Source organism: Bos indicus x Bos taurus, chromosome 18, assembly GCF_003369695.1.
Source record: "Bos indicus x Bos taurus breed Angus x Brahman F1 hybrid chromosome 18, Bos_hybrid_MaternalHap_v2.0, whole genome shotgun sequence".
In the NCBI taxonomy this organism is placed as follows: domain Eukaryota; kingdom Metazoa; phylum Chordata; class Mammalia; order Artiodactyla; family Bovidae; genus Bos; species Bos indicus x Bos taurus.
The window spans coordinates 31,377,954-31,405,499 of record NC_040093.1 but is presented as its reverse complement, the minus strand read 5'-3'; the positions used below and the strand labels follow the sequence as shown (position 1 = coordinate 31,405,499).

General features: G+C 44.3%; 1 protein-coding gene across 1 annotated transcript; it reads right to left on the bottom strand.

Annotated features, from left to right (window-relative positions):
• Positions 1 to 1,640: 1,640 nt before the first annotated feature.
• Positions 1,641 to 25,150, bottom strand: DYNC1LI2 (dynein cytoplasmic 1 light intermediate chain 2). Its single transcript, XM_027516371.1, has 13 exons — positions 25,020 to 25,150; positions 24,798 to 24,871; positions 22,732 to 22,848; positions 18,829 to 19,059; positions 13,318 to 13,487; positions 12,293 to 12,386; positions 11,162 to 11,297; positions 8,915 to 9,026; positions 8,354 to 8,413; positions 7,454 to 7,495; positions 6,931 to 7,048; positions 6,048 to 6,164; positions 1,641 to 4,745 (listed from the first exon to the last, which is right to left on the bottom strand). The coding sequence occupies exons 1-13, from the start codon at positions 25,124 to 25,126 to the stop codon at positions 4,645 to 4,647; spliced, it is 1,479 nt and encodes a 492-aa protein (XP_027372172.1). The 5' UTR covers positions 25,127 to 25,150; the 3' UTR covers positions 1,641 to 4,644.
• Between the last annotated feature and the right edge of the window lie 2,396 nt (positions 25,151 to 27,546).

The following is a 27,546-nucleotide window of genomic DNA, read 5'->3' as shown; positions in this document are numbered from 1 at the left end:
TAAGTATCTGCTTAAAGAACATATGCTTACATAAAAACTCACATATGAATCTTCAAGTAGCCTTATTCATAATAACCAACAACTTGAAATAACCCGAATATGCATCAACTTGTGAATGGATAAAATATGGTCTTCCACGCAACGGCACATCATTCAGTCATAAAAAGGAACGATACAATGTTACAACATGGATGACCTTAGAAAACATGCTAGAATGAAAGAAACCAGATACACAAAGGCCACATGTTGGATGAGCCCGCCTATGTAGACTATCCAGGACAGGCCAATCCGCAGTCAGATCTGCGGTTGCTAGGAATGCGGAGAAGGAAATGGGACTAACAGGTGTGGAGTTCCTTTCTGGGGTACTGTATATGTTCTGGAGTTTGATGATGGCAATAGGTGCACAATATAATGAATATACATACTAAAAATCCCTGAATATTCTAAAATGATGAATTGTATCTCAATAAAAGGGAAAAAAGGACACAGCTGGTTGAAGAAGCTCCCACTCATCAAATCTGGAACAATCTGAGCATCAAAAAGAACGAGCTATTAGATTACAACAATTCGAATTAAAAAAACAAAACTGTAAATTCATAGTGAAAACAAGAAGGGTAGAGGGACAAAAACTTTTTTATAGATGAATGCCAGCTGATACAGGCAGGGGATGATGGGATAAGAAAATTACCATTTAAGAACTTCTAGTGTGGTAACTGATTTAGGAAACGATCATCAGTGGATGCTACAAATGATGTGTAAAAGGCGGCTGAGAGCCAAGATCTTCAAGGGCATCACCCCAGTTTGACAGACGTGGAGGACACACCTTCATCAAAGTGTCACCAACACAGCAGTAACCCGCTGTGCCACACCAGGGTACAGACAGCTTCACTCAGGTAGCGTTCTCACAAAAACTGTTTACCCTAAATGAAATCACGAGGAGACACTAAGGCAAATCCAGACTGTGGGATATTCTCACAAGACAACTGGCCTGGACTCAGCTAATACATATAGGGGTGAAATACCCTGGTGTTTAAAACTGATTTTAAATGGCTCGGGGGAAAAAAGTGAGACAGATATAAGGAAGGAGGGAGAGAGGGAGAGGAAAAGAGAAAAAAATATGGCAAAAGTCAATTACTGGTGAATCTATGTAAAAGAACACAGGTATTTAATATATTCCTCTTTCAACTTCTCTGTTGAAAATTTTTTTCAAAATAAAAACTTGGGGAGAAAATTTCTGTAAACAATCAGCTTAAAAAGAACAGAAAATTCAACATGCTTAAAAGTGTAATAATTAGAAACACAATTCATCTCTAATATAAAGTATCCAATTTTCTTTTTTTTTTTTTTATTTTTAACCCCATCTGTGCCTCAGAGGAGGAGTTCCCTCCACCGTGACACTTTGATCCCCAAAGTATCCAATTTTCTTAAACATACTTTACTGTTGCCCATTTCAGTAAGTGAGAAACATTATGGCTCTGAAATTCCTCTATGAATCCTCAAGGTTTCTAAATAAGTTAAGCAAAAATTTCTTAGCTCAATTCTGACAATCAAAAATTTACCTATGAGGCAAGAAACTATGCTGGACAACTCACAACCCGTGCCCTTTACCCACAGCCTGGAATTCCACATACCTCAGAATATGGCTTTAAAATGTTCTTTAATAGAATTTCTGATATTTTCAAGTGACAGAGGTATACATTTTTAGCTACATGGTAGACACCCCCTATATGACTAGCGGACAACTCAATGTATCTCCAGCGGGATGATTTATCGTAAAGAAAGTCACCAAAAATTGTAAGCAGTCTGGATTCGTGTTTATTGAAGCCAGTAATTAGAGACATCTTCTTTTCAGCACTAGAAAGCAAGGTTCCACATGACTGCATACTGCATCCAGATAGAGTCACACCCCTGGACTAAGGCTGGTGGGGGAATATATCTGCAGTCCTAATTTTTAAGTTAAAAACACCAATAAACTTAGTATAGAGACAACAGTGAACTTTCACTTACAGCATCAACATTGTTAAGGTCATGATGTACAGAGCAGTCACTTTCAATTAACTAATAAAACACATCTTCAGTTTAAATACTGGTTTAAAAATGCCAATCCAAAAAAAAAAAAGTGCAAACAAAATTAAATAATTCTAGCAGCATACCCGTTGCATTTTTAGCAAAGACCAATTCATGGCCTTTATCATGGCCATATCTTTAAGGTTGGGCTTGTTTCTTTGATTTTTCCGTTTTGAAGACAAACAGCAGATGTAGCCACTACAATGTATATAAATAGTCATAAAATTATCTTTAACAGTCTACCATACAAGTGTATTCTGCAAATAAAATGAATTTTACTTTAAAAAGTAAAGGCTGTTTATTGTTTGGCCTTTGGTTCCAATGCTTGAAAACCCCCAAAATAACAAAAAATATGCCCCCTCCTCCCACCCCCACTAAAAAGAACCCTGCAGCTCCCCAAAGTTGGTAGACTTTGGCAACCACTGAGCACATGACACTATACATCAGCTTCTTCTGATCCTAGGAGTAGCCACTTGTCCCGAGAAACTAAAAGTGATTGCCAAGAAATCCTCCTTCACAAGACAGATGTCTTGGCATTTCTTCGGTTCTAGTACATTTTATACTGACACAAAAAGTGCTTATCAGTTTAAGTGATAAAAGTAAAGTCTTGCGTTAAAATTTAAAATCACACTGTCTCCCTCCTGGATATGTGGCCTTTCAAAGAATTTTGTTTTATTTCTGAGGTCACTTATTTTGTGCCCCCAGCCCGCCCCTGCCAGATGCTAGAGAGGGATAAAGTGACCCCATCATTCGTGTGGCCGCAAGCTGTTTGGCCTCTATTGGTCATTATACCACAACTATCATTCCAAGTCAGTTTACTGTCATCACCTGGACAATCTGGTAACTGGAAGCCACAATACATTAAAAAATAAAAAATAAAAAAGGGGGGGGAGTGTATTTTCAACAATAAAACTGGCACGAGAAACGTATTTTTGTTTGTCAGAAAGGTAAGTAAATACTCAGCTTTCTCCTTAACAGTGTTCAGACCTTTACAAAAAAGCAATTCAAGACAGTCTTAGAGTCTTGTTATATAACACAGGATATTAAGTTACACCCAGTACAGTTAGTGGTCAGTCAAATCTGGTATGTAAAAGTAATGATATTAGGGAAGTTATGCTCAGAAACAGTACAACAAACATTCATATAAAAAAAGTAAACTCCACAGAAGTGAACTGTGGTTTTTCCCTTGGTTTGACAACAAAGGTTCTATACATTAAATTAATGGTAGTGTTTGCATTTCAACGTTTTGTGTCATGTATAAAATTAAAAGTGCTGTTTTAAATCCACAGAAGTCACTTCCAGGATGATGGTATGACACGACAATGTGCATGTATCTGCCCTAAATGGAAACACCTGAAACACTTATTTCCATAAGAAAAAAATGCTAGTTTATGAAAGACATAAAACAAGAGAAATGCATCATTTCCATCCTCAATACAAAACATTCATACTAATCTGTTTATCTGATAGCACTGATCAGACCAGGGAGCTAGGACAAAACCCTTTTGCATCACTGGAACTCCATGAAGGTTTCCAATGACCTTAAGGCAGGGACAGTGTGAGCCAATTAATCAGAGTGCAATTACATTAAAACCTCCTTCATACTTTCTGTAGCACACTGCATTATGGTAAAATGAGACGTTGGTCACCCATTCTCTACTAATAGGCCAGCCTGTGGTAGTATAAAAAAAAAAAAAAAGAAATAAAAAATGACAAAGCAGAAGCTATTCAGAAAACACAATTCAAGGTAAACTAATGTGGTAACTGCTGACTTTAAACACACCCCACAGTGACTGACTGCCCCACGATACACATGTGTGGAGCCCAACACCTCCCACGAGGACACGGCCTGGGCCATGCACGTGAGCCCTGGGCAGCTGCCATCTTTCCCACCCCCACATCAGCTCCACCTGACTCAGGCATCCCCACACTTAACACATCTTCCACAAGGTAAAGATGCATTCAGAACAAGTCCAATTCTTATTTTGCTTAGTGTTTAGTTTGGAAACACTTCTGATTTTTAAGTTTTAAAAATGATTTGACTTCTACTGAACACACAGTATTTACTAACATTGCTCATCTCCTCCTCCGCCTCCTGCAACGTTCAGCTTCCCCAACACTTTTCTCATTCTTCCTTCCAGTCTTTCTCTTCCCTGGACTTTCTGCTACTTAATGTGCTTCCCATGAAGAAGTGAATCTGTTAACATGCAACTGGTTGGACTAGCCACCATCTGATCAATGACTTCCCGGTCTCACTGGCTCCACCCTAAAAGAAAGTGGGCCCTCTTTCTCTCCATCTATCTTCCCTTCCACAAGAGGCCCAGCTGCACTTGCTGCCCACAAGAGAGCCACACGCCTGAGAGTCCAAGGGTTATCCATCACAGAGGGGTCTGACACACAACCTTCCTAAAGGTGCATTTCACACTCGGACAGCCACTGAAGTTTTTTTTTTTTTAAGTTCATCTCCCCTGCCCCAAAAAACTGATAGCATGTGCCATATCAGAAAAATCCTGGTCTTAGAGAAGATCAATATACATAGTTATTTGGTCATTTTACATATGCACTTTTTAAGGAGGATCAGGCTTCATTTTCTGTTGAAGAGTTTGTTACCATGGAGTCTGGCTTTCGAGTCATTCTATCCAGTTCTTCCTGAACATTTGTCAACACAGTCTTTTGTCCTTAAAAAAAAAAAAAAAAAACAGCAGTGATGAGAGACCAGAAAAAAAAACTTTTTTTAAGGAACATTTAAAATAATACAGATTTCTATAATCATTTTTGGTGATAATCCCAGTAAGAACAAGAAAAGTCTTTTTTTCACTGTATTGACTATAAGGAGACAGACCGTATTTCAGCCCTTCTTTATTCCAAATGCCACAGTTCTGGGCTCCCGGACTACATTACTGCCCCCTGCCTGGGGATGCCTTTGTGCCAAACACAAAGGCCTTTCTGAAAACCCTCTGAGCCCTATGCAGTCTCATCACCATTTTCCGAGAGGTGGTATTTGAGTTTCTGGCATGCAGCAAACTACTCTCTGTGCCTCAGACAGATGTCTATGTTTTGTTTCTAATACAACGGACTCATATGGAGTCCTGGAATCACCATATTTCAGTAAGAATATTAGACTAAGGCTGACAATTTCAACCTTGCACGAAGTTGGTGCACACAGTATTGAACACTAACTGGGGCCTAAAAGTGACCCCTCTTTCCTCCCAGGGAATACCAGCTTATAGCCTGGGCCACCAGACCAGCCTCCTGAGTCTCCAAGAACACAAGAGCCCCTGAAGGCCCAGGCTGACTTGAGGATACAGTGATTTCCCGAGGGCTTTGATCAGAAAATACCAATTAAGGAAAACACTGTATTAATTAATATTCCTTATAGCCAATGGAAAAGTAAAACCCTTCTGAAATGGCCTCAAGCTTCCTGAGAAAATGCATCATTTTTGAGGAAGCTGGTTCCTTTGTTTCAGAGACCTCCAAGTCATAGACTTGCCCCACCTGCCCATGTGGAAGAAGATGAGTGGGCGGTCACAGAGATGTGTATGTGTGACAAGACAGGGAGCTTCATGGAGGAGAAATGCCTGCAGAGTTCACAGGCAGCTGATGACAAGACGGGGGCAGCAGAGTGAACAAAATCCTTATAAAGCAACATAAAAATTAAAAAGTAAATAAAATGTCAACAGTACACTCTAGACCATGCTTTCAATGGACAGAGCTTCTACACCTGGGCCATACGTTTAGGATCTACCTCAATCCACCCAGGACTCGGTTCCTGAGAACCAAATATACATAAATCCCACCTCAAATGTGCCAAGAAATTTGCATGGTAATATGGTAATTCTGTTGTAAAGTATACCGCTCAGTATAAACCAAACACCTGTCCAGAACATCAAGGGTCTGCAGGTCAGTGGAAGCAGACACTCCTGTCTACCACCTCAACTTCCAGCACCCCTCCATCCCAAGGGTCATAAATCTCCCAGTACCTGACTTCTTGGATGTGCTCTGCACCCCACCAGCACCAGGACTTCCAGGAGAGCCTGTTTTTTTACTCAATAGACTATTGAAGAAGCTGGCCAACACCCCTTCACTTGCTGCATTATCTAAGGAAACATTAAGAAAAAAAGCATCACACAAACTGGATGACTCAATTAAACAACAAACTATTTTTCAGCTTAGAATTATCCACTTGTGGTTATGATCTTTGATACTGAGCACATTCCTTCACTGTGATGCCTTATATACTGCTACTGCTAAGGCTGATTACATGTTAGCATAATTAATTAAGTGAAACTTGTTTATATTTCTCACCTGAACCTGTACTCCAAATCATCTCCCTGTCCATGAGGCAGAAGTTTTATAAGCCCATGACATTCCAAAGGTGCTGTGAAAAACTCTCATTCAGAATACAGGCATCAAACATGCAAGAACTAAATACAATTTGAGCATTTTACTAAAGCCAGTATCTTGGGGTATTATTAAGTCACTGGGATGAGGGCCAGTAAGGCATCGAGCTTGACAAAGGAAGTGACAATTCATAATTGGTAAAAATATATACCTATTAAGAAACAAAACCAAGGATTCAAAATATACATTTTAAAATGACTTATGCTGTATTCTTCCCTGAATACAGAGAGGCCTAACCAAGGCCTTTACAAAGCCAGGCGTGAGGGCACCAATTCCAGCGAAGGAACAGGCCTTGGTCTCTGCCAACCCATGAACTCCCTCTCTCTAAGACAGAAGTGGAAAACAGCCCTTGTGGGGAAGAAAACAGCTCAGCTGCCTTAAGATTCCACCTACCAAACCCACCGACTCAGCCCCTAAAGCAGGAAAGAGGCCAAGGACCCTCCACGGAGACAGGGTACATACTTTTGATATTCGGGTCCGGCTTCTTTACTGACGTGCCTGGGGAGGCACTGGGCACGCTGGCTGGCCCTCCCCGGCCCTGGGTTCTCGGAGAGCCAGAGGGTCCTCTTGCAGGGGATTCCTAAGTCCAAAACCAAGTCGAGTCACACAGGCGTCAAAATAACAGAAAATACATATTCCCAAAACAAAGACATGCCTCTGTGGGGTATTTTTCATAGTCTAGGGAGATAGGTGGCAGGAATGAGAGTTTGTACTCAGCTCAGTTTCTTTTTAGATCCCAGTTTCTCCTGAGAGAAGAAATATCAAGATAACAAAGCCTGTTCACTCTAATGCCCAGAACTCTGTATTCCTTCATCAGACATTTTCTGATTTTCTACCATGTTTCTGGCCCTGGGCTTTAAGGGGGACAACATTCCCTCTGAAAACATAAAAGCCCACACAAATAAAAGCTCTCACAAATAATGGTATAAAGCTTGGCCACCCATGACGCTGGCCCTTGACCCTCAGCTTAATTTAAGGTACTTACGGAGGCTCTAGTGGGCGTGGCTGGCTGCTTGGCAAGGAGTGACTGCAAAGAGAGGGACACACCGGCCATTAACACACGCCTGCAGAGTGCACGGGTCTGGAGAAACACTTCTGAGTACTCCACTAGAGGGCACCATTAACAACAGCCAAATCATAGGGTCTACACTATACATGCAAACATTTTAATTGAGCAATTTGATCGATGGTGGGAAAAAAATACTTCCAGGAACCAGTTTTTAAGCTAAAGAAGTAAAGAGAGCACAGAAGGGAGGAAAAGCTGGCAGAGGAACTATCAACTCCCTCTGCTGACCTGTCTGCACCATGGGGTCTAACAACTGTCTCAGTGAAACGGAGAGGTGGGGCAGGGTCTGCAATCTGAACCACCAGCTTGGCTTTACTCCCCTCACCTACAAAGTGTGTGTACTGGCTCACCTCCTTCATGCACAGGGCTGTGGGGGGGCTAGGTGACATATTGGAAGTGAGGTCAGGGCATTTGGTAAACTGTCAACATGGAAAACGCTATGTTAGAAAATGTACATTTACAGACAGAACAGGTACTTAAGGACTTCCCTGGTGGTCCAGTGGTTAAGACTCTGAGCTCCCAATGCAGGATGCATAGGTTCAAATCCTGGTGAGAGAGCTAAGATCCCGCATGCCACTCAGCATGGCCAAAAAAAACCCCAGAAAGGAACAGGCACTTAATAAGGTTGTAAGCCTATCGCTGCAGGAGAATCTGCAAGGCAGGTACTTTGTACTAATCTGACAAACGAGAGGGAATGACAAGAACTGGTAACAACCCCTTTGTCGCCGCAAGCTCTTTGTGGTATCCCCTAACCTTGCCCCAGGGAGCTGGCCTTCCACTCACAAAAAGCCTCTGCTCCAGCCTCACTGGTCTTCTTACCTGTTGCTTCATTAGAAACACCTGCTCATCCTCCGCTGCCAACTCTTTGTCATGGACCAGCTGTGAAGTGAAGCAACACACTCATTTGCAGTCACAGGCCAAGAACACCCCAACTACTTGTCAAAATTCACGCCGAAAGGAGACTCTTGGGTTCATGTCTCAACGTGGGTTTCGGGAGTCTTTGCAGAGGTAGGTTTTTCTAGCCTAGCAAAGACCCTGTTTCAAGGCCAGCCCTGGCATATGGGCAAATGATATTTTAAGTCTGGCAGGTTCTAAACAATACCTCCCAGCTCAGGGTCTGCAGGTGATCTCAGGAGCAAAGGGCATCTACGAAGAGTAACCCAGAGGCAACGGAGGCACTCCGTCCCTCATGCCGCACCACCCAGAACCACTTACATAACACCAGATTTCATTTAAAGACTTTTTAAAGGCCCTTGGATTATTATCTATTTTTTACCCCCTAAGTGGTTCAATGTGTAAGATGTCTATCTTTATACATTAAAAAAAAACAAAAACAAAAAAAACCACCTACAACTCTTAAAAAATGATTGATTAGGGTACCTTTCTCACAGGAGGTTTCACAATAAAGTCTTCATATGCATCTTCTGGCTTAACAGTTGTGAAATTTTCATGTAAAATAGCTATTTTCTTTTCATTGTCCCAGCCTGCGGGTCTAAAGGCAAAGAGACAGAAACCAACTTGCTTCTCCTTAGATGCATTAGAGAACACTCCGCACACTCCGGGTTAGAGGACCTCCGGCTGACACCCTTTTCCCCCAAGTTCTGATACGCAGTTGCTGGGCTGGCTGGTAGTCTCTGGCAGACAAGCCAATATTCACTGCAGGTCCAGTTCCATACTGAGGTCACAGGGCCAAGGCCTGAGGAGCCAGCAAAAGATCTCTCTGACTGTACATGCTGACTGACCCACAGCAAGTGTTCAGAGCTTTTCCACAGCTTCACCCAGAAGGACAAGGACACCATGGGGCCCTATTCTGACAGAGGGGAGAATACAGAGCAACACGGAGCCCAGGGTGAGACTGTATCTCTTGGAATCTGGCACGGAGACCCACCCATGAGTAGTCTGAAACCTCTTCTTTCTGACAATGGTCCTCTTATGGCTTGGCTAATTTTACTGATGTGTGAATATGTACCCTGGAGCAACGGGGAGCGGTAGGACCTGCACTACCCCAGGCCCCAAACCAGAGGAACACAGGAGTTTTTGAGGATCCTAAATGGGTGCTGCCCAGATGGACATCGCAGGGCAGGATGGCACCCAGGCTCCATTAAGTTAAGCTGAAGCCTAAGGTAAGGAGCAACTGTAAAATGCCCTACACGACATACTTTTGTCTAGGCTTCCCATTCTCCATCCAACTCTAGCTCTATAACCAAGGAGGTGCTTAGTCAGGGCGCTCCCCATGAATGGCTTTGCTGACTTCACCAGCTCCTGTTGGGCAACAACCAACAGGACCTAAGGTGCCAAAGACACTGCCACGACCCATGTCACCCTCAGAAGCTCTGAGCTGCTTCTCCACTCCAGACCAGCCCTGAACACGACCAGTCTCCCTATGTCTCCTCCTCCTGAGATCTGAAGTGACTTGGGTACTGACTGACTCCAAAAGCAAACCACTCACTGAGAGCTTGTGGTTTTGGTGCTGGCCTGACTGCTCTGGACAACGGTTCTCTGAAATCAGTCCACGTCTCTGAGTCTGCTGTCTGGGAATCTCCCAAATGAAGCTCTCCCTAAATGTCAAGGAGACAGCCTGTTCAGTCCCCCGAGAGCTCTGGGCTTCCTCACCTTCAGTCTTTTCCCACACCGTCCCTCCCACCCTTCCATTCCTTCTGGCCTGCACACTCCACTCCCCCGCCAGCATCTCTCCTCTGCTCTCCCTGTGGCACTGCCTCTACTACCTCACCAGCGACCTACCCCCTCAGCTGTGTCTCTTACAGGCCACACACAGGGACCACATCTCGTTCATTTCTGTGTCCTCAGCAAAGAACGTGGTCACCTAGGAGGTGCTCAGTGTTTGCTGGATGAACTGCCATTCTTTTTTAAGTCAAGAGGACATCTAAGCCTAAAAACGCACAAGGCCTCTCAGAAACCACACCTTCAACATTTATTTATGCATCCACCATACTTCTCATTCTCCAGTGAGGGAATGACACAGGTTCCAAGTCTCTGCCCAGGACGGTCGGCCCCAGTGGCTCCCAAGTGTGAAATGTCAGAAACACAACAGACATTCAGTATAGCCTAAGCCCAAGCTGATGAGATGCCAGGGAGGGCACAGGCAGTCATCCTGCCAACAGATGCCATTACACCAGACATTGCAACAGAAAATGTCCAGGATCCCCGAAGCGCCAATTCCCTATGCTGCCACTCCTTTTCTCAGCCAGTATTTTACCAGAGTCGACAGTAAGTGGCAAAAATGTTTTGACAACTTGCTTTTAATGAAAAGAGGCAGCACACCTGACCTCACTCCACCCACTTCCTTCAGACAGGAGGCAGAATGGCAAGTAATCTGGAAAGCAGCGGAGAGGTAAAGTTGGGTGTATCTACGCCCTAGGAGGTCCAACTCCAAGAACTTTGCCAAGCAAGCTGGCTGTATGAGAGAAACAGAAGCACCTCACTTGGAAGGATAAAATGTAAAGAGCAAATGCACCATAAAGAGAAGCGTTCAAAAGCATCACCCTCTGCCTTCTTCTGATGTCTATGTCAGAAGCTTCCTCTGTCCCTTTTTCACTGTAATAAAATTCTGCTACACACACACACACACACACACACGCACACAGGCATCACCTGTAAAGAACTCACATAAAAACTGCTTCCTTTTCCACAACTAAGGCAGGAGTGGTAAAGTGGAAACCGTATGTTTTATGAACAATGTACTTATACAACAAGTCGAGGTTTTTCTCTTCTTTAACTGATGTGTATATCAAAGCCGCTCCATCTGATCAATCTGCTTAAGGAAAACCAATTCACTGCAGGAGGAGACAAAAACGAACACATACAAGCACAACCCTCAAAGTATTAGTCACAGGTTGCTCATTTTTGATCAATACACGATTAAGAGAAAGTGTTAAAATTTTAACAACGAAAAAGGGAATAGTAGCAGAGGAAGCAAGTCAAAAGCATAGAGCATGTCGATGATAGCGGGCCACGTAGGCCTTTTTTTTTTTTAAACATGTAAACTGTCATCTTCTGACCGATTTAGTCTGTGTCCCAAGCAGTCAAGTTACTGGTTCTAAGGCTATAGCCTGGGAAAACCCTCAGCCCCGTCAAGGCACACAGGTTCTTTCCCAGACAGATGCCCACATGTGATCAAGTGTGCCATTAAGCATAAAAGAGACGGGCACCACCATGTTACTGGCCCTCACCACTGAGCTGGACAAGCTGAAGAGCCCGAAGGAAGCAGTGGAACCCACCTTTACCCTCCCCAGCCCAGGACGTGGGGCTACTAGATTTTCACAGAAGACTCAAAAGACTGTTGACAAAGCATCTCTCTCATTGACAGGACAAAACATAATAGAGGAAACCCTGAAGCATCTACAACACTGTCATTTGGGTAATTAACCTTTTCTAAAAACAAAAAAAAGTGAAGTTTAGAAAGATTTCCAAGATACAGTAAAGATAATTTGTAATAAAATTATCATGTATCAGCTTTCTTAATATGAAAGCCTAAAAAAAAAAATATGAAAGCCTATCATATGTGCACCATTAAAAATAGAAAGCAATAAAAAACAAGCAGAAATTAATAAGTCTCAAATACCAACACTGTAAAATTTTAAAAAGTAAAAACATGTATACAGTTTCATCCTGGCATGAGACTGTTTTGGGTTCAGGAAGCACTTCACCTCTTTGAAGATGCCCCATCCGGAGCAAGCCCGGATCAACACACAGAGGGAAGCCTGTGCCCTGGGCCCCATCTCAGCGCCCCAAGGATACACTGAAGGCAGAATCTCCGTAGGTGTGACTGGATGAAGTCAAAGTGCTCGTCCCTGTAATCGTGCTCCTTCTCCAGGACGCTCACCGCATCACACTGCAGGGAAGACAGAAAGAGAAGGGAGTCACCCTTCTGCCTCTCTGCCTGCTGAGGCTGGGACCACTGGCTGCTTCAGAAATAAAACCATCATAGCTTCAAAGAAGGAAGCTACAGCCCAGAGTCCACGCGTTAATTGACTAAACAGACAAGAGTGAAAAGCAACTGGAGATTTTCCCCTTCATCCTGGGCCTCAGCTTCCACATGTGTAAAGTGGGATAAAATAGCCCTGATCATCTCACAGTTGCTCTAGGAATCAAACAAGGGCACATCAGGAAACAGGCCCCCTGGACATGACTGTGCGCCGCACACTCCACAGGGCTGCATCCTCACAGAGTATGCTGTGAACAGCTCATGCTATACTTGGGCAGCCTACCAGCTCTGACTAAGATCACAGAACTTCTGAACCCGAAGTGTTTTTACAGCTATTTCCTTTTCATTTCTAAGAGACACAACTTTATGTCTCTATGACTACCCTTAATTTCTATTCCTACCTCATTATTTTACAAACCCTGAATCCACTTTCTTCTTTTTCCAGGGTTGCTATGTTCCTTTCTGAAAACAAGTCCAATAGACTTTAGAGACCAAAAGCCAAAAGAATTCTGCTCTTCTGTGTTCCTTTTTCACCACTAGTTTGAGCTAAATGAACTGGTTTACACAGCCTTAAGAAAACTACTTTCAGATCTGAGTCTGCATCCCTCAATAAAGTTGACAGTGCTCCATGAGATTAACTCAAGCTATAAGTAAATGTCACATTTCTAGCAGCAAGGTAAAATGACAATATTTTCTATACTGATATATTCAGTGTACCTTAATGAATCCTGAATTAGTCCAACATCCCCTTAGGAAGACACCTAATGAGAGCTTCTCCAAGTTTCTTACAGATGGTGAGTGTTCACTGACCAAACCCAGCCAACCTTACGGCTCCCACCTTTGTGCACACCACCAGCACCGGGATCCCAAGGTTATGAGTCAGCACATTGTCACCGAGAGGCAGGGCAACATTTTCTTCATCAGGACCTGAGGTCAGAGGCCCTCTTCTTTGTGGGGAACCTTGACAACCTTCCTCAGGCTCGACATAGTCTTGAAAATCTTTCACAACTACAGGTAAAGAAGGAAAAGAAAATTACACATGCATTCACACAATAAAAAATGCACAAGCCAGCTTTAGAAAACTGAAAGAGGGAGTAATAAGCACAAAACATTCAGAGTTGTGACAAACTTCCTAACTGCATCTGACTTAATTGCAGTATTAGGACATAGGGGTACTGATGCAAAACTCTCAATTCTGTCAGTCTGAGCAGTGTAACCTCAGAGCGGCAAAGATAGTGCCCTGGTCATCTTCAACTGTATCCAGCTCTTAACAATTAAACAGGTTTTTAAAAATCTCCTAAGGCTTCAACAGTTCCTACTATGAAAACAAAAAGCAAACACTTTTTTTTTTGGTCCACACAGGGAGGCTTGCAGGATCTTAGCTCCCCAATCAGGGATTGAACCCGGGTCACAGTAGTGAAAGTGCTGAGTCCCAGCTGTGGGACCACCAGGGAATTCCCAACGATTTTCTTATATGTTTTACACTTTCAAAATATTAGGGTAGTTGAACTGTGTTAATTCAACAGAGGCAACCACTAGAAATAGGTTATAACTTATAAAACTTCCCAGCTTTCTCATTAGAAATAGTTAAAACCACCTGATCTACACAAAAATACGCTGTTTCCACACAGAGGAGGTGTGTCCGTGGTAAAGAGTGAGGCTGCACTTGCCCAGCACCACCTGCACCTCCTCATCGTCCTCACTCTTGTGGACTTTCACCTGTAAGAGATCCTGAGGTATGTGTGTCATGGACCTGTCCCTACCTCACACAAGTAGGGGTCAGCGTTACCACATTCACTCCCTGGCACACACAGTCACTATTTTGGCCAAGGATGCAATCCCACAGGAGGGCCTTCAAGCTGAGAGCGGTCTATGGTCTTGGTTCAGGCAAAGCCCACAGACCTGCCCCTTTTTCTTGGTGCTTCAAAGTCACATGTGAGGCCAGAGAATAAGACATGGTGATTAAAGCTACTTCCAGCCAGAGGAATGGGCAGCTCTACTCTTCTACAAATAACACGAGTAAAGGACCTAAAGGGACCTCTGCTCGCATCCTCAACATGCTCACTGAGAAAACACAGAGGACTAGACGAACGCAAACCTGGAGAGAGGCGCGTGTTCTCTTCTTCACTCACAGAACAGGTTTCAAATATTTTCAAACGATGAGTTCTAATTTACAAAGAATTTAGGTTATCATTATCCAAGCTTCTGCAATTATCTGGGAACACACTGTCTTTCACATAAATTGAAAACCACTGATTAACCCCAAAAGTGGAGATGTAATGTTTCACCTCTACAATTTCTCTTTAATTAAACTCATTCATACAAAGTCATTGCCAATATAAACAAATGACTGAAGAGATCTTCACTGCATTGCATTTTGGACAAAAACAGAGAAGGGTTTTTTGATAACTGCTGAAGGATCTTGAAGGCATCAAAAGTTCCCACTTATTTTTTAGAAATCTGCTTTATTTTAGCTTTATGCAGCCAAGACCGACACACAACAAACTGCACGTTTAAAATGTAAATTTGGTTTTTGTGGGGGAAGACCTGACTCGTGTCTTGCGGAAAATCAGTTCCCTGACCAGGGACTGAATCTGGGCCACAGCAGTGAGAGCCTGAGATCCTAACTACCAGGCCACCACAGAACTCCCTAAATTTGGTATTTCTGACATTATGAATACACCCCTGAGTCAGTACCACGATCAAGATTGTGCACGTATCTATCACCCCCAGAAGTTTCCTTATACCTTTTGGTAATCTGTTCTCTCCACCTCTCCTCAACACCATCCCTAACTCCATGCAATCACTGATCCACTTTCTTTCAATACAGATTAGTTTGCGTTTTCTAGAATTATATATAAATGTAACTGAGAATATGTTCTCTTTTTAGTCTTCCTACATTTTCTCTTTAAAAGCATTTTAATAGATCTTCAAGTCAATGAAAAATACAATGGCTTAACTGGGTAGTATCTGTAACTCCCCAAGGTCACATGCAGCAGTCAAACAGGCCGTGAGACAATGAGCATGGCAGAGCCTGGAACTGGTTACAGGTGAGCCAGGTGACTGCGGGAAGGCAGGTGGAGGTGGGGGTGGGGGGGGAAGCTCCAGCAGTCTGCTCCTTGAACCTCCACTCCCAGCATGCTGCATAAACTGTGTTGTGTTCTACACATGCCATGACATGAACATGGGTGGGAAACCCTGGGCTAGACTCCTTATTCTCTGAAGGACTGGCTTAAGTACTGCTATCCAAAAACAACAGGAAATGCACACGTTTTTAATAATCCAGCATTTTAAAAAAATAAGCTGGAAGGCAGAGCAGATATTCCTAACAGAGGTGATGAAAAGGAATGATAAAAATAAAGTGAGGACTGTGTAATCTGAATAATAATGTGTATATTTCACTTAGGGCACACAAATTTGTTGTTGTTTAGTCACTAGGTGGTGCTGACTCCGTGTGACACCATGGACTGCAGCCCGCCAGGCTCCTCTGTCCATGACATTCTCCAGGCAAGAATACTGTAGTGGCTTGCCATTTCCTCCTCCAGGGGATCTTCCTGACCCAGGGATCGAACCTGTGTCTCCTGCATTGGCATGCGGATTCTTTACCACTGAGCCACCAGGGAAGCCCAAGTGCACACATACTATAGTATTAACAGTTTCTCTCCAGCAGGTGGGGTGGCCGGGATTTCACAGCAGGAGCCATGCGCCCACCTGGGGCGTCAGATGGAGTTGGTACAGGAAGGAGCAGCGCTCTACCCTACTGCTGCCACCTCCTTCTGTTCTTTTCCCTCCTGCCTCACTGATCACCTGTTGGTTCCACAGTTCTGAGAAGACTTAAGAGACAGTACCTAACTGTTTTCCTCTACCTGATAAGCAAGGGAAGCCACCAACACAAAGCTGGAAAGAGAAGACCAACCTACACACAAGCACCACCTTCTGGCAGCTTCAGGGACTGCTCTATCCTCCCCCATCAATCCTGCTGCCAAACAGCTGCCATGGATTCAGGACCACTGGGGACCCTAATCCGGAAAAGAGCGGCTGGCCAGGGAGCATCGTTCCAAACTCAGCTGACTGGAGACTGAAAGCAGGATGGGTGACAGCCTTTTCTTACTCAATATAATACCTAGAGTGCAATTAAGCTGGAAAGTGGGAGTCCTTCAAGGAGAAGATGGGCAACCGCTTTACTAAAATGTAACCTAAAACCAGCACTAACAAAGGCAATCCTTCAACGGGTAACACAAAGGCATGAATACCATTCCAAGCATCTCATAGGAAGGGCAGTGAAAACAAGAGAGGCCCTCAGAAGGTTAACCAGAGTCATGAGGCATGGATGCGGTTCCAGAATCTCTAGCTACCCTCCAGTGTCCCCTCCTCTTCTTCCTTACAACCAAACAGAACCGTGATACTTAGAACACACGGCCACATTGACTACATCTCCTAAGGAAATGTCTTCTTAGGAAGACCATGGGCACACGCCCTTCAGTCCTTTGCTTTTCCTCCATCCAGGTGCCTGCAACACAGATGTGAAGGCTGGAGCTCTAGGTGCCAAGAGGAAGTGAACCACACCCTAGAGATGACCAAGCAGTAAGCAAAAAGGAGCCTGGGTCCTTGACCTGTCTTCCTCGAGCTGCTTTCCAGGCCTGAACTAACTAACCACCTCTGGATTTCACTTGCAGGAGCAAGTAATAAAACCCAGTCTTGCTTAGGCCACTGTTATTTTGGGGCTTGTGTCACATGCAGCTCAATCTGATCCTAAGTGACACAGACATCAATGACTAAGACCACAAAATAAATTCAGTGTGTCATGGGAACACAAGCTCCAGGATTGGGCATCCTGTCTGCTGTATGTATCCCCAACACCTAGAACAGACGTGGCCCCAGACAGACACTTGCCTTCTCTGGGAAGCAAAAATATCCTTGGCCCAATGTCTTCCTTTTTTTTTTTTTTTTCTGTTTTAACAAACCTTTACAAGGTTTATAACTCTAAGAAAACAGGTTCAGAAACTGAAATCTCCTGTGTCATTAATCTGGGTACGATGGTAAATGTGCAGCGAAAGGAAAACAGCTCTTCAGCCTCAGAACTCTTCTCAGAAGTTGCCTTCAGGGTCTCTATTTTAGGGGAAAGATCGGCTTTATCTAAAAAAGTCAGTGTTTGAGGACAGATGCGCTGAGCTGCATAACAATCACTGCAGCACACAGGCGGGTGTCCCAGGAAACATATGCACACGACAAACTAAAGAATCACCCGTTAAATTCGTGTTAGGTAATCTGAGCCAGGGGCAAGCAGAAGTTATGACAGGAAGACACCCAGCAAGAAATCTGATTTGAAAAGCACATTGAGATTCCCGATGTGTCTCTGCCAGTAAGTATGAAGGTCCCGTGTGCCATGCCCCAGCAGCCCTCATTAATTCACTGAAGGGAATGATGTCATCCTGTGGAAATAAGCCAGGCGGAGCCAAGACTGCCCTGGCCAAGACAGCACTGCTGCCGCTGCCACAGCTCCAGCCCCTGCCCCTCCCATTTCCCTGGCAAGTGGACAGAAGCTGATGTAACTGCACAGAAGCAAAGAAAACGAAAAACAAGCTTCTGAATCACAAAAAGGAAAAACAAAACAAAAACGAACTTCCTTTGAAGTTTGTTCTCAAAAGGCCTTGGATGTCCTGAGTCTTAAAATATCCTTTCATTTTAACGACACACAAAAAAGAACTTCCTATTTCTTACTAAAATCGTATTTGCTGGATGGCAAAATGAACTAAGTTAAGAGCCGAAAGATTTATCTTTTGCGAGGCTTCCTTTAAATCTGCAAATGAAAGGACCTCAATGATATCCAGGGCAATGGACTTGCTACAGAAATCACAATAAATCTCCACACCCACAGATGTGAACTCAGCAGACAAGGGGTAAACAGAAGAGGAAAAAGACTTATAGAACCAATCACATTTTAGGGGATGAGGCAAGAACACTTATTATAAAAGAAAACCAATGACAATAAGGAATACTGATTCATGTATTTTCTTCAACTGTGACAGCGGAGACAAAGACTGCTGTGAAGACTTTTTTGGCCATACCACGCGGCTTGTGGGATCTTCCTGCCCAGACCAGGGATGGAACCAGTATCCCCTGCAGGGGAAGCACGGAGTCCCAGCCACTGGACAGCAAGGGAATTCCTGCTTTGAAGACTTTCTGACTACTGAATCGACAAAAGCAACTCTGAAATAAACGGTGCAAACAAAACAAAAACTCTATAAGGAGAGCTTTGCAGCCTCTTGATCCTGTGAAAAGGAAGGTGGTTGGAATCATCCAAAGAGACCAGGGAATTTTCCAATTAGGAAAACCCTACATTACTTACACTTCCGTTCCAGCTCCCTCATTTCTTCTGGTGGAATTTTCATTTTATCAATGTGCTCACGTAAAACACTAGCCCATTTCTGTAGTGATTCCATCACAGTCCAAGGCCTAGACATATCTGCAACAAAGATGACCAGGGTCTCCGGCAAGGATTCAGCAGAAACTGCAAATTTCAGCAGGCCTTTGTGGTATAGATCTCCATCCAGAATCCACACATTGCAGCGTGTGTGATCTAAGAAAAGAAGCGAAGTGAAGTTACTGATGATGACCATCAGCACAGCTGAAAAGGAGAGTCACAGCAGGAATAAATTTGAAGATGACAGCCACAGAATTCCACACAGAACACAAAAAAATCCTGACCAGAAAACACAACAACTCTTCATCAAGGTGCCCTGTGAACTGTCCAAACTATAAAACTTCTTTAACAAAGGACATTTTAGCTTTCAGTAAGAATCAGAAAACATGAATAAAAGCTACAAAAGTTCCCTGGACATCTGTGCCATAGTCTAAATAATCCATTCTAAGATATCAGCAATCTGTGAGGCGGCAAGCTGTGGCCAAGAGCCTGTGGTTAAACAAGCTCTTATTCTGTCAGTCACACTCAACAGTGAGCTCACATACCACAAAGGGTGCCACAGAAACAGGACCTTTGTATTTAAATGCTGAGATAAACTCATTACTTACATAACTAAGATATGGATTATGGGATGCCTGATGATATTAAGGAATTACACTTATTTCTGGTATAATATAATTACATTTTCAAAAATCCTCATCTTTTAGACATACATATGGAAGTAGTCACAGATAAAAAGAAATAACGTCTGAAATTTGCTTGAAAATAATCCAACTTGGAGTAAAAAGAGGGTGTAAAGTATAGCTGACATAACACTGACCAAGAATTGGTAACCTGAAGGCAGGGGATAGATACACTGGGGCTCATCAAACTCGTCTGTGTTTTAGGTAGTTTGGTTTTCCCCAGTAAAGTTAAAAACGCATATGCACAAATGTGCAAGTGCTGACAGTTAATGAAGCACATGATTCTAAAATTATACCTACGTAATCAAACCGTAGAATTCTCCGAATAACATACATAAAAATTTTTAAATATCTTTTTCAAGAAAAAAAATTTTTAAATATAAGCACGTCAAGGGAGCCATCCTACTATCAAAAATATAATTTTATTAACTTCTTCCCTAATAAATTCCAACTTACACTTTAAAAAACCTGTCTTCAAATTGGGTAAAGGTCAAAAGGAGATTCTAGGTGTCCTACTGACCTTCCAGAATCCTCCTTGTTGGAAACCATTTTGGCTGAGCAATGCGTGTGCTACCAGGAAGGACCCTGAGTCAGAGTGACTGGCCAGAGACAACCCAGAAACGAATCCTATCACCATAAAATCCGAGAATTCAAGCCATGAAATCCGAGAAGTGGCAGAGCATTTCTCCTGGGTTCCCTTACCCTCCTGTGCTCCGCCTGGGTGCCCCTTCCCAATGAAGTCTCTTGCTTTTTTTAAAAAAAAAAAAAAAACAACCTATCTTCAGTTAGCTACCTTTTTCTGGTATAATCAATTAATTTACAGGCTGTAAAAAATTTTATATTCATGACTTTATTTCAACAGTTTACAATAAAGATATCTACATCCAACTATGCTTTCAAAACTCTTAACACATTTCAGATAGCGGTTTTGATTTGGATTCTCTGAATGCCTTCAAAAATACTGCATTGTACCTGAAGTCTGCAGATTTTAATGCCTGCCCCTCACAAGACATAGCTCCTTTCTTCCCACTGCCCACTACATATAACCCAACCCCTGTGCATGGAGATCACACACACCACAAGTGGTGTTAAATGGATACCCCAAATCCTGAAGGCAGAGGTCCTTTGACATGTCAAGTTCTACCACAAATGAAGGACAAACCAGATCCTATATTCTCTACCTAGGTGATTGCCTGCAAAATGTATATTTATAACCCAGTCATAACACACAATTAAAAAAAGGGAGGCTGAAAAATGTATAATTAACCACAGGTAAGGACAACTCTTTCATCAAAGAGGAACCTCCAAGTAGGAGGCCTAAAAAAAATCCCATAAATGCAGAGGTCAAGAAGCTTTTAAGGCAACCTAAGGAATCTGAAATAAAACTTAACATGTACTTCAACTCAAAGGCAAGTGAACATGGTTACTTTGAGGCTGGGATGAGATATGTTTATGCCCTTTGAAATAAGCATCTGTAGAAATGTACGGAGTATGTACATGATGTTTCATATACTTTCAAAAAGTTACTAGATCCCTTTGCTGTTCCCCTGAAACTACCACAACACTTAATCAGTTATATCCCAATTCAAAATTAAAAGTTTAAAGTTTTTTGGGGGAAAAAAAATGAGTACTAGACCTACCACTGTGTTTCAAGCACTCAGCGACACTTAACACACGCCACCTCTCATTTTGTCAACTTACACACTAGTTTCATTGCCCAATATTATTAATGAGGAAACCGAGGAACAGAGTGAAGTCAGTTACAACTAGTGACTACAGGAGTGGGATTCTAAACCAGTCCTGCCCGGCTACAGTGCCCAAGTTATTTCCACAATAATCATCAAAGACAGGAAGCAAAAGACTTGGACATGTAAGGCCCCCTAGTCTAGCTCAGGGACCCGAGTCCCAACCCTATTACCTACACAAACTCCAGTGGGCCTAGACGGGCACTGGAAAGCCTCTGCTCGCCTCAGACAAGGAGAGTCCTCAGCGCCTTCTACCTCTCTTTCACACTGAACACAGGGAATGTTCAGCAAGGAAAAGTAAGCCAAGGAAGGAGGAGCAGGAAAAAAATCCCTGGAGTGCTAAGATGACCATAACGTTAAGATTAAAGATATTTCCCCCTTTATTTAAATAATTCTTGGAGCTCGAAGAATTAAGGTAGAAGGAACCACCTGTGATCAGCTTCTTCATTTCAGCAATAAAGAATGAGGAACTAGAGGTGACGGAATTTGTCCTCCTGTAAAATCACTGTTACATGGTGATTCTTACTGTTTAAATGGGTAAAGGCAATTTTAAATAAAGTAATTTAATGAAGATATTTCATCCTTAGGCTACACAGATAACTTTCCTACAAATTTAAAGACCTAGGCACTAATAATTATTTATTTTAGAGTCATTCAAGATCTAACATAAAACCTGAAAGTTTAGAAAGGAGGCAATACTGACTAATGGTAACCAAAAACCATTATTCCAACTGGACTCATAAGAAAAAAACTTTTAAATGATATCTAATCCTTATAAGAAAGCTTACCATGCACTTTTAATCATCTCAAATACCCAGAAGGTAGAAAACAATTACTATCCACATTCTACAAATGTGAATTAAAAGAGAACATTATTGCCTCTGAGTCTCTATTCTCTCCACTTGGGGAAAACAAACAGAAAACACTAAACAAATATCCCCCAGGAAATCAGCATTTCTACACTGTCACCAAAAAAACTCCAAAATTCTCTTGTGAATATCTGTTAAGCTGTTACATTTTGAACTACACCAATTTCAGATTTTCCACTAGAACCAGCCAGAGTAACAATGGTGCCCAGATCAGCCAGCCAAGCATTTCTCTCAAAGAAAAGTGCAAGGCACTTAAAAATTTCTTAGTTTCTTATGTTTATGTGCATCTGAAACTTTACCCTCAGTATCTCCTTTTAAGTGGGGCCACCCAGCTAACAGGCCCATTCCCCACTTTGCTGCCATACTCTATACAAAGAGAAGAAGGTAAAGTCCTACAAAGACACACACTTCATCTAGTCCCCTGTGACTAATTCTCTTAGAACTAAACAGAAAATTGAGAATGCATGGCCATTTTGCAGGAATGGTAACCAAGGACTCAGATACCTGCATGGGTATCAATGCTTCACTCACCATCTCGGTCCTCATCGTGGACGCTGAGGTAGAGATACTCTAGGCCTCTTCCTTTTTTGCCATGCTCAGCTCCTTGAAGTTTAGTCATGAGGGTTGTTTTACCAGAACCATCTTCACCTACAAGTGACGCACGTAAGAAGACAAAGTGTACTGTTTACTCTAGGCAAGGATGGGGAGTCTGCACAGTCACACAAGGCACTTTCATACGGAGCTTGCTACAGAGGTCTCATCTGCATTCATAAACAAAGCAGGCCCTGCTGCAAGAGTAGTCAGGGTGGGGAAGAGTGAGAAAGGTGGTAATTTCCAAGATCTCAAATGACAATCTACTGCAGCCATCCTTACCTCCCAAGGAAAGGAAGAAGGCAGGTCCACAGACCCTATCTACAATTTATAAGACACGCATATGGAAAACTGAAAGTAAAAGGTCGGGCTAGTGTCTCACAAAATAAACTTCTGCCCCAAGAAAAGCAAATCTTCAAAATATAATCAACCTTAATGAAAAAAACTCTAACCCTGCCTCATAACCATGAGTGATGGGCTGCTTTCCACTTTCAGTTTTCGTGCGTTTCTTTCGTAAGCACCCTGAAGGCTAGGAAACCAATGAAAATAATCACAGACCTAAGCAAAACTCTTAAAGCGCAGCCTTAGTAACCACCAAGCCTCCCCTCGTCCCCCTCCACCAGCAAACAATTCCCCTCCCCCAGCCTCAAAAGAAACCTTAAACATCAGAAGGAGCCACCACCAAGAAACACTGCTGGCACTCCTTGGATTTAATAATACAGAATTATGGACCAGGAAAACCGAAAGGCAATCCACAGATCCAAGTTCTCCTCTCCACCCCCAATGCCACTCTCACTCAGGCCCTCCACATCCCATCTGGACGTGGTGAGCACTCAGCCTGACTTCAGGCCACCTGCCACTCTCTGCCAGAGTCCCCTTTCTAAACAGAGATCTGGTGCCCTGGATCCCCCAATCTGTGAAGACCCCTAAGCATTTTCCGTTACCTGCTACAGTGGTCATCAACTAAACACCATCCATTCCCCTCAAAAATAGTGGGAAAACCACCCTCCAAGTGATTCCCATGAGAATCAGACTGTAGAGGTGAAATAAAAAGCCCCCAAGAATCAAGCGGCTTCAGGAAAAAGCAGCGACTCTTCAGCCTTCCACAGTGTACCTCCACCTTACCTCATCAGTCACCTTCCACAAGGAGGCTGTGCTAGCTTCCACCCTCCTCCATCCTCGTCACCTCTGTGTTCCTGAGAATACTAACCCTCTGCGGCCCTGCATGTTGACACTTAGCCTTCAAAACACCTAACTCCAAACAGCAGCAAGCCATGGCTGATGCTCCAGAATCATCTGCCTATGCCCAGGACATCTATCCCCATCTCACTAGACTGATTCTTGGGTAGTGTCTGCGGGATGTCTGTACAGTCCCCAGATCCAACCTGGGCAGTACAGGACTCACTCAACAAATGGGTATTGGCTGTATGAATGAACCCAGCCAAAGCCTCTCACTAGACAGAGATGCTGAGGGACCTAAGCCAGGTAACCCAGCAGTGAAGCCTGAAACAATGCAGGAAAAGTCCCTGGTGGGGACTCCGAAGCCTGCTGCCCTTTGCGGCGTTCCTCTCACCTTACACTGCTTCATCAAGATCGAGAAATGGCTCCTGTGGCATCTCCTCCCAATCCGACGACCCCCAGTTCACCGCATTCCTCCCTCCTCCTCCGCTAACCTCCTCATCCAGTCCCTCCCCTCTTTATGCCCAGTTTGGTGAACTTCGAGGCTAGGAGCGCAGGAAGTCAGGGTCATTTAAAGCAAAGCTAATATTGCGGCCAAGCGACTAAGGAATGTGCCGAGAGCACTTGCCAGCATCCCTGGGCTCTCGAAAAGGGGCAGCGTCCCGACCTCGGCCGTGGTGACTCGGCCACATAGGGCTATCCAGCCAGGGTCTACAGACCCTCCCGAGCAGGCAGGCGGCAGAGGAGAGGAAGGCAGGGACCAGGGAGAGGGCGCCCCGCCTAGCCCACCCCAGCTCCCCGGACAACGCCCCGCCGGCGGTGCTCACCGAAGACCAGAATGTTCTTGCCAGACGGTAGCTTGGATCTGGCGCGGGTGGACACCTCGCTTAGGATCGAGGACCTGTGGGAAAACGGCAGAGCTGTCGGCCCCGGGACCAGCCTGAAACTGACCGGTCCGCGACTGCCCGTCAGTCCGTCCGACGGTCCGCCCCGCCCGGTCGCACCCTCCCCGGACCGGCTGCCCTAGTCCGGCCGCCCCGCAGTCTCACCACAGACTCTGGCCCTCCTCCTCTTCACTGGTCAGGTCGCCGGCGGCCGCCACCGCGGGCCCGTTGGGGCCCAGCAGCAGCTTCTTCTCCACCCCCACCGGCGCCATCTTGCCAACTGCAGCCACAAAGAGGGCCCTCCCCCGGGCCCGCCGAGGACCCGCGAGGACCCCGCCGGGCCTCCCGCGCCCGCCGCCCCCCGCACCGCCCGCCCCGCACGGTCCGCGCCGCTCGCCGAGCTCCGCCGGGCTTGCGAAGTCCGCGGGCTCCTGCAGGGTCGTGAGGCCACCGCAGTGGTAGGAGGTGGGCGGTGGTCAGGCAGCCGCCTGGGCAGCCCTGCTTCGGGAGGCGGCGGTGCTAGCGGGAGCCGCCCGGGCGGAGTTCGCGCTGGCGGCCTCTGCCGGCCGAAGAGCGCAACAGCACCCCTGTTCCAGGTCTTCCGTCCAGTGGCCGCTCCGGCTGCGCTGTCCGGGGGCCGAGGCACCGGACGGAGGCGCTGAAGCGAAAAGCTTAGGCTTTGGAATGAGAACAATACAGGATAGCGCCGTTTATCGAGTGCTTATCGTGTGCCAAGTTATCTCACTAAATCTCGTCTAACTCTCTAAGGGTGAGGAACCTGAAGCTCAGAAATCTTGAGAACCCTGACCAAGGACTCAATGCTTTCCAGCTATCTTGTGATAGCATCCTGGTACTTGAGTCTTACTCATCAGTTTTAACCTATTATATATACCATGGACTTTGCCTAATCCTAATCGAGCCACGAGTTGAAAGATCGGCCTTAAACGAGACTCCCCAAATACAAATATCATGCTTTTCACCTCGTCCTTCCTTGACCCTATTAAGACCACAAGGCAGTGATTTTTACGGCAGTGAATAATACACTTTTTACGTTAATTACAGGGCTTTTTTTTTTTTTTTTCTGGGAGCCAGCGTTTGACACCAAAAATAGTAGGCTTTAATTTCCTTTCTTCAGGAAAAGAAAGAAAAAGGGATAGATGTGAAAGGAGAAGGGGCAGGGGAGGAAAGGGGAAGGAAGAGGGTAATGGGAAGAAAATGAAAGAAAAAATACATTTCACCTGTCCAGTTTCACTTTAGGTGTGACTGCTACCTGAGGGCTCTGTGGAAGCAGAGGCATTTTACAAGGCATTTCTAAATATCACAAGGAAGTAGGATATAGCAGAAAAGCAAGGAGTATGTGGGTTTCAGATGAGTAGGACTTTGATCCTGGCTCTGCCAAAAATTAAAGGATCCAACAAATCGGCATATCCTCTGCCAGCCTTAATGTAAGGTTCAAACAAGAGTGAAAACTTACTGAGAATTGTACCTCTGGAAGTCTAGGAAAAGCAGAGAAAGTGTTGTAAATCATAAGGCAAGTAGTATCAGAATTTTCACTGGACAAGACGGAGTTGAAAACTACAGGCCAGTGAAATTCATCAGCCCTAGGTGAAATTCTCTAATGTGACCAGTTGGAAAAGGAAAAGATAGCACCAGATTTAGTTCTTTTTTTTTGCAGGAATACCAAGTAGGAGGATGCTGCAGACACAGCAAATTCAGATTTCAACAGGACATTTGCCAATGCATATCGTAGACAAGAAAGTGAAATGGTAGGCTGGATGATGGTATCCAGGCTTGTTAAAGACCAGGCCCAGAGGGGGCTGATGAGCAAGCCCCCCTGCCCGGCCCAGAGGAGACTTCTAGGAGCCTGCTCCAATCTCCTGCCTTGGCCCAGGCAATTCAGGGTATACCATGCGCAACTTGGATGAGAATGCAGCCACACACTCATAGAAGTTGTGGATGACCTGAAGCAGGAAGGGAGGCCTAACACACTGGATGACAAACTGAGTACAGAATAAATCTAAAACTCAACAGGGGGGCTTCCCTGGTGGCTCAGATGGTAAATAATCTGCCTGCAATGCAGAAGACCCAGGTTTGATCCCTGGATTGCGAAGATTCCCTGGAGAAGGAAATAGCTACCTATTCCAATATTCTTGCCTGGAGAATTCCATGGACAGAGGAACCTGGCAGGCTATAATCCATGGGATTACAAAGAGTTGGACACAACTGATTAACACATACAAACACTGAAGTCTTGTAGTGGAGTTAAAATAAGAACAAGGTAAGAATTAATTTAAAAATGTCTTAACTATATCAATTATAATTGGAGAGTTGGTCATGTAGAATGCCAAGAAGCATCTTAGGTAAGGTCCATTAATCCTTTGGGGCTTCCCAGATGGCACTAGTAGTAAAGAATCCACCTGTCAATGCAGGAGAGGCAAGAGACACAGGTTCAATCCCTGGGTCGGGAAGATCCCTGGGTCAGAAAGATCTGGAGATAGAAATGGCAACCCACTCCAGTATCCTTGCCGGGAAAATCCTATGGACAGAGGAGCCTGGCGGGCTATAGTCTATGGGGCTGCAAAGAGTTGAACGTGACTGAGCACACAAGACTCACTGAATTGAGTCCACATTCACTTGCTCTTGTAAATCCTTTGGGCTAGCAAAAAAACTGGTCCCTATACTCTGCCAGTCA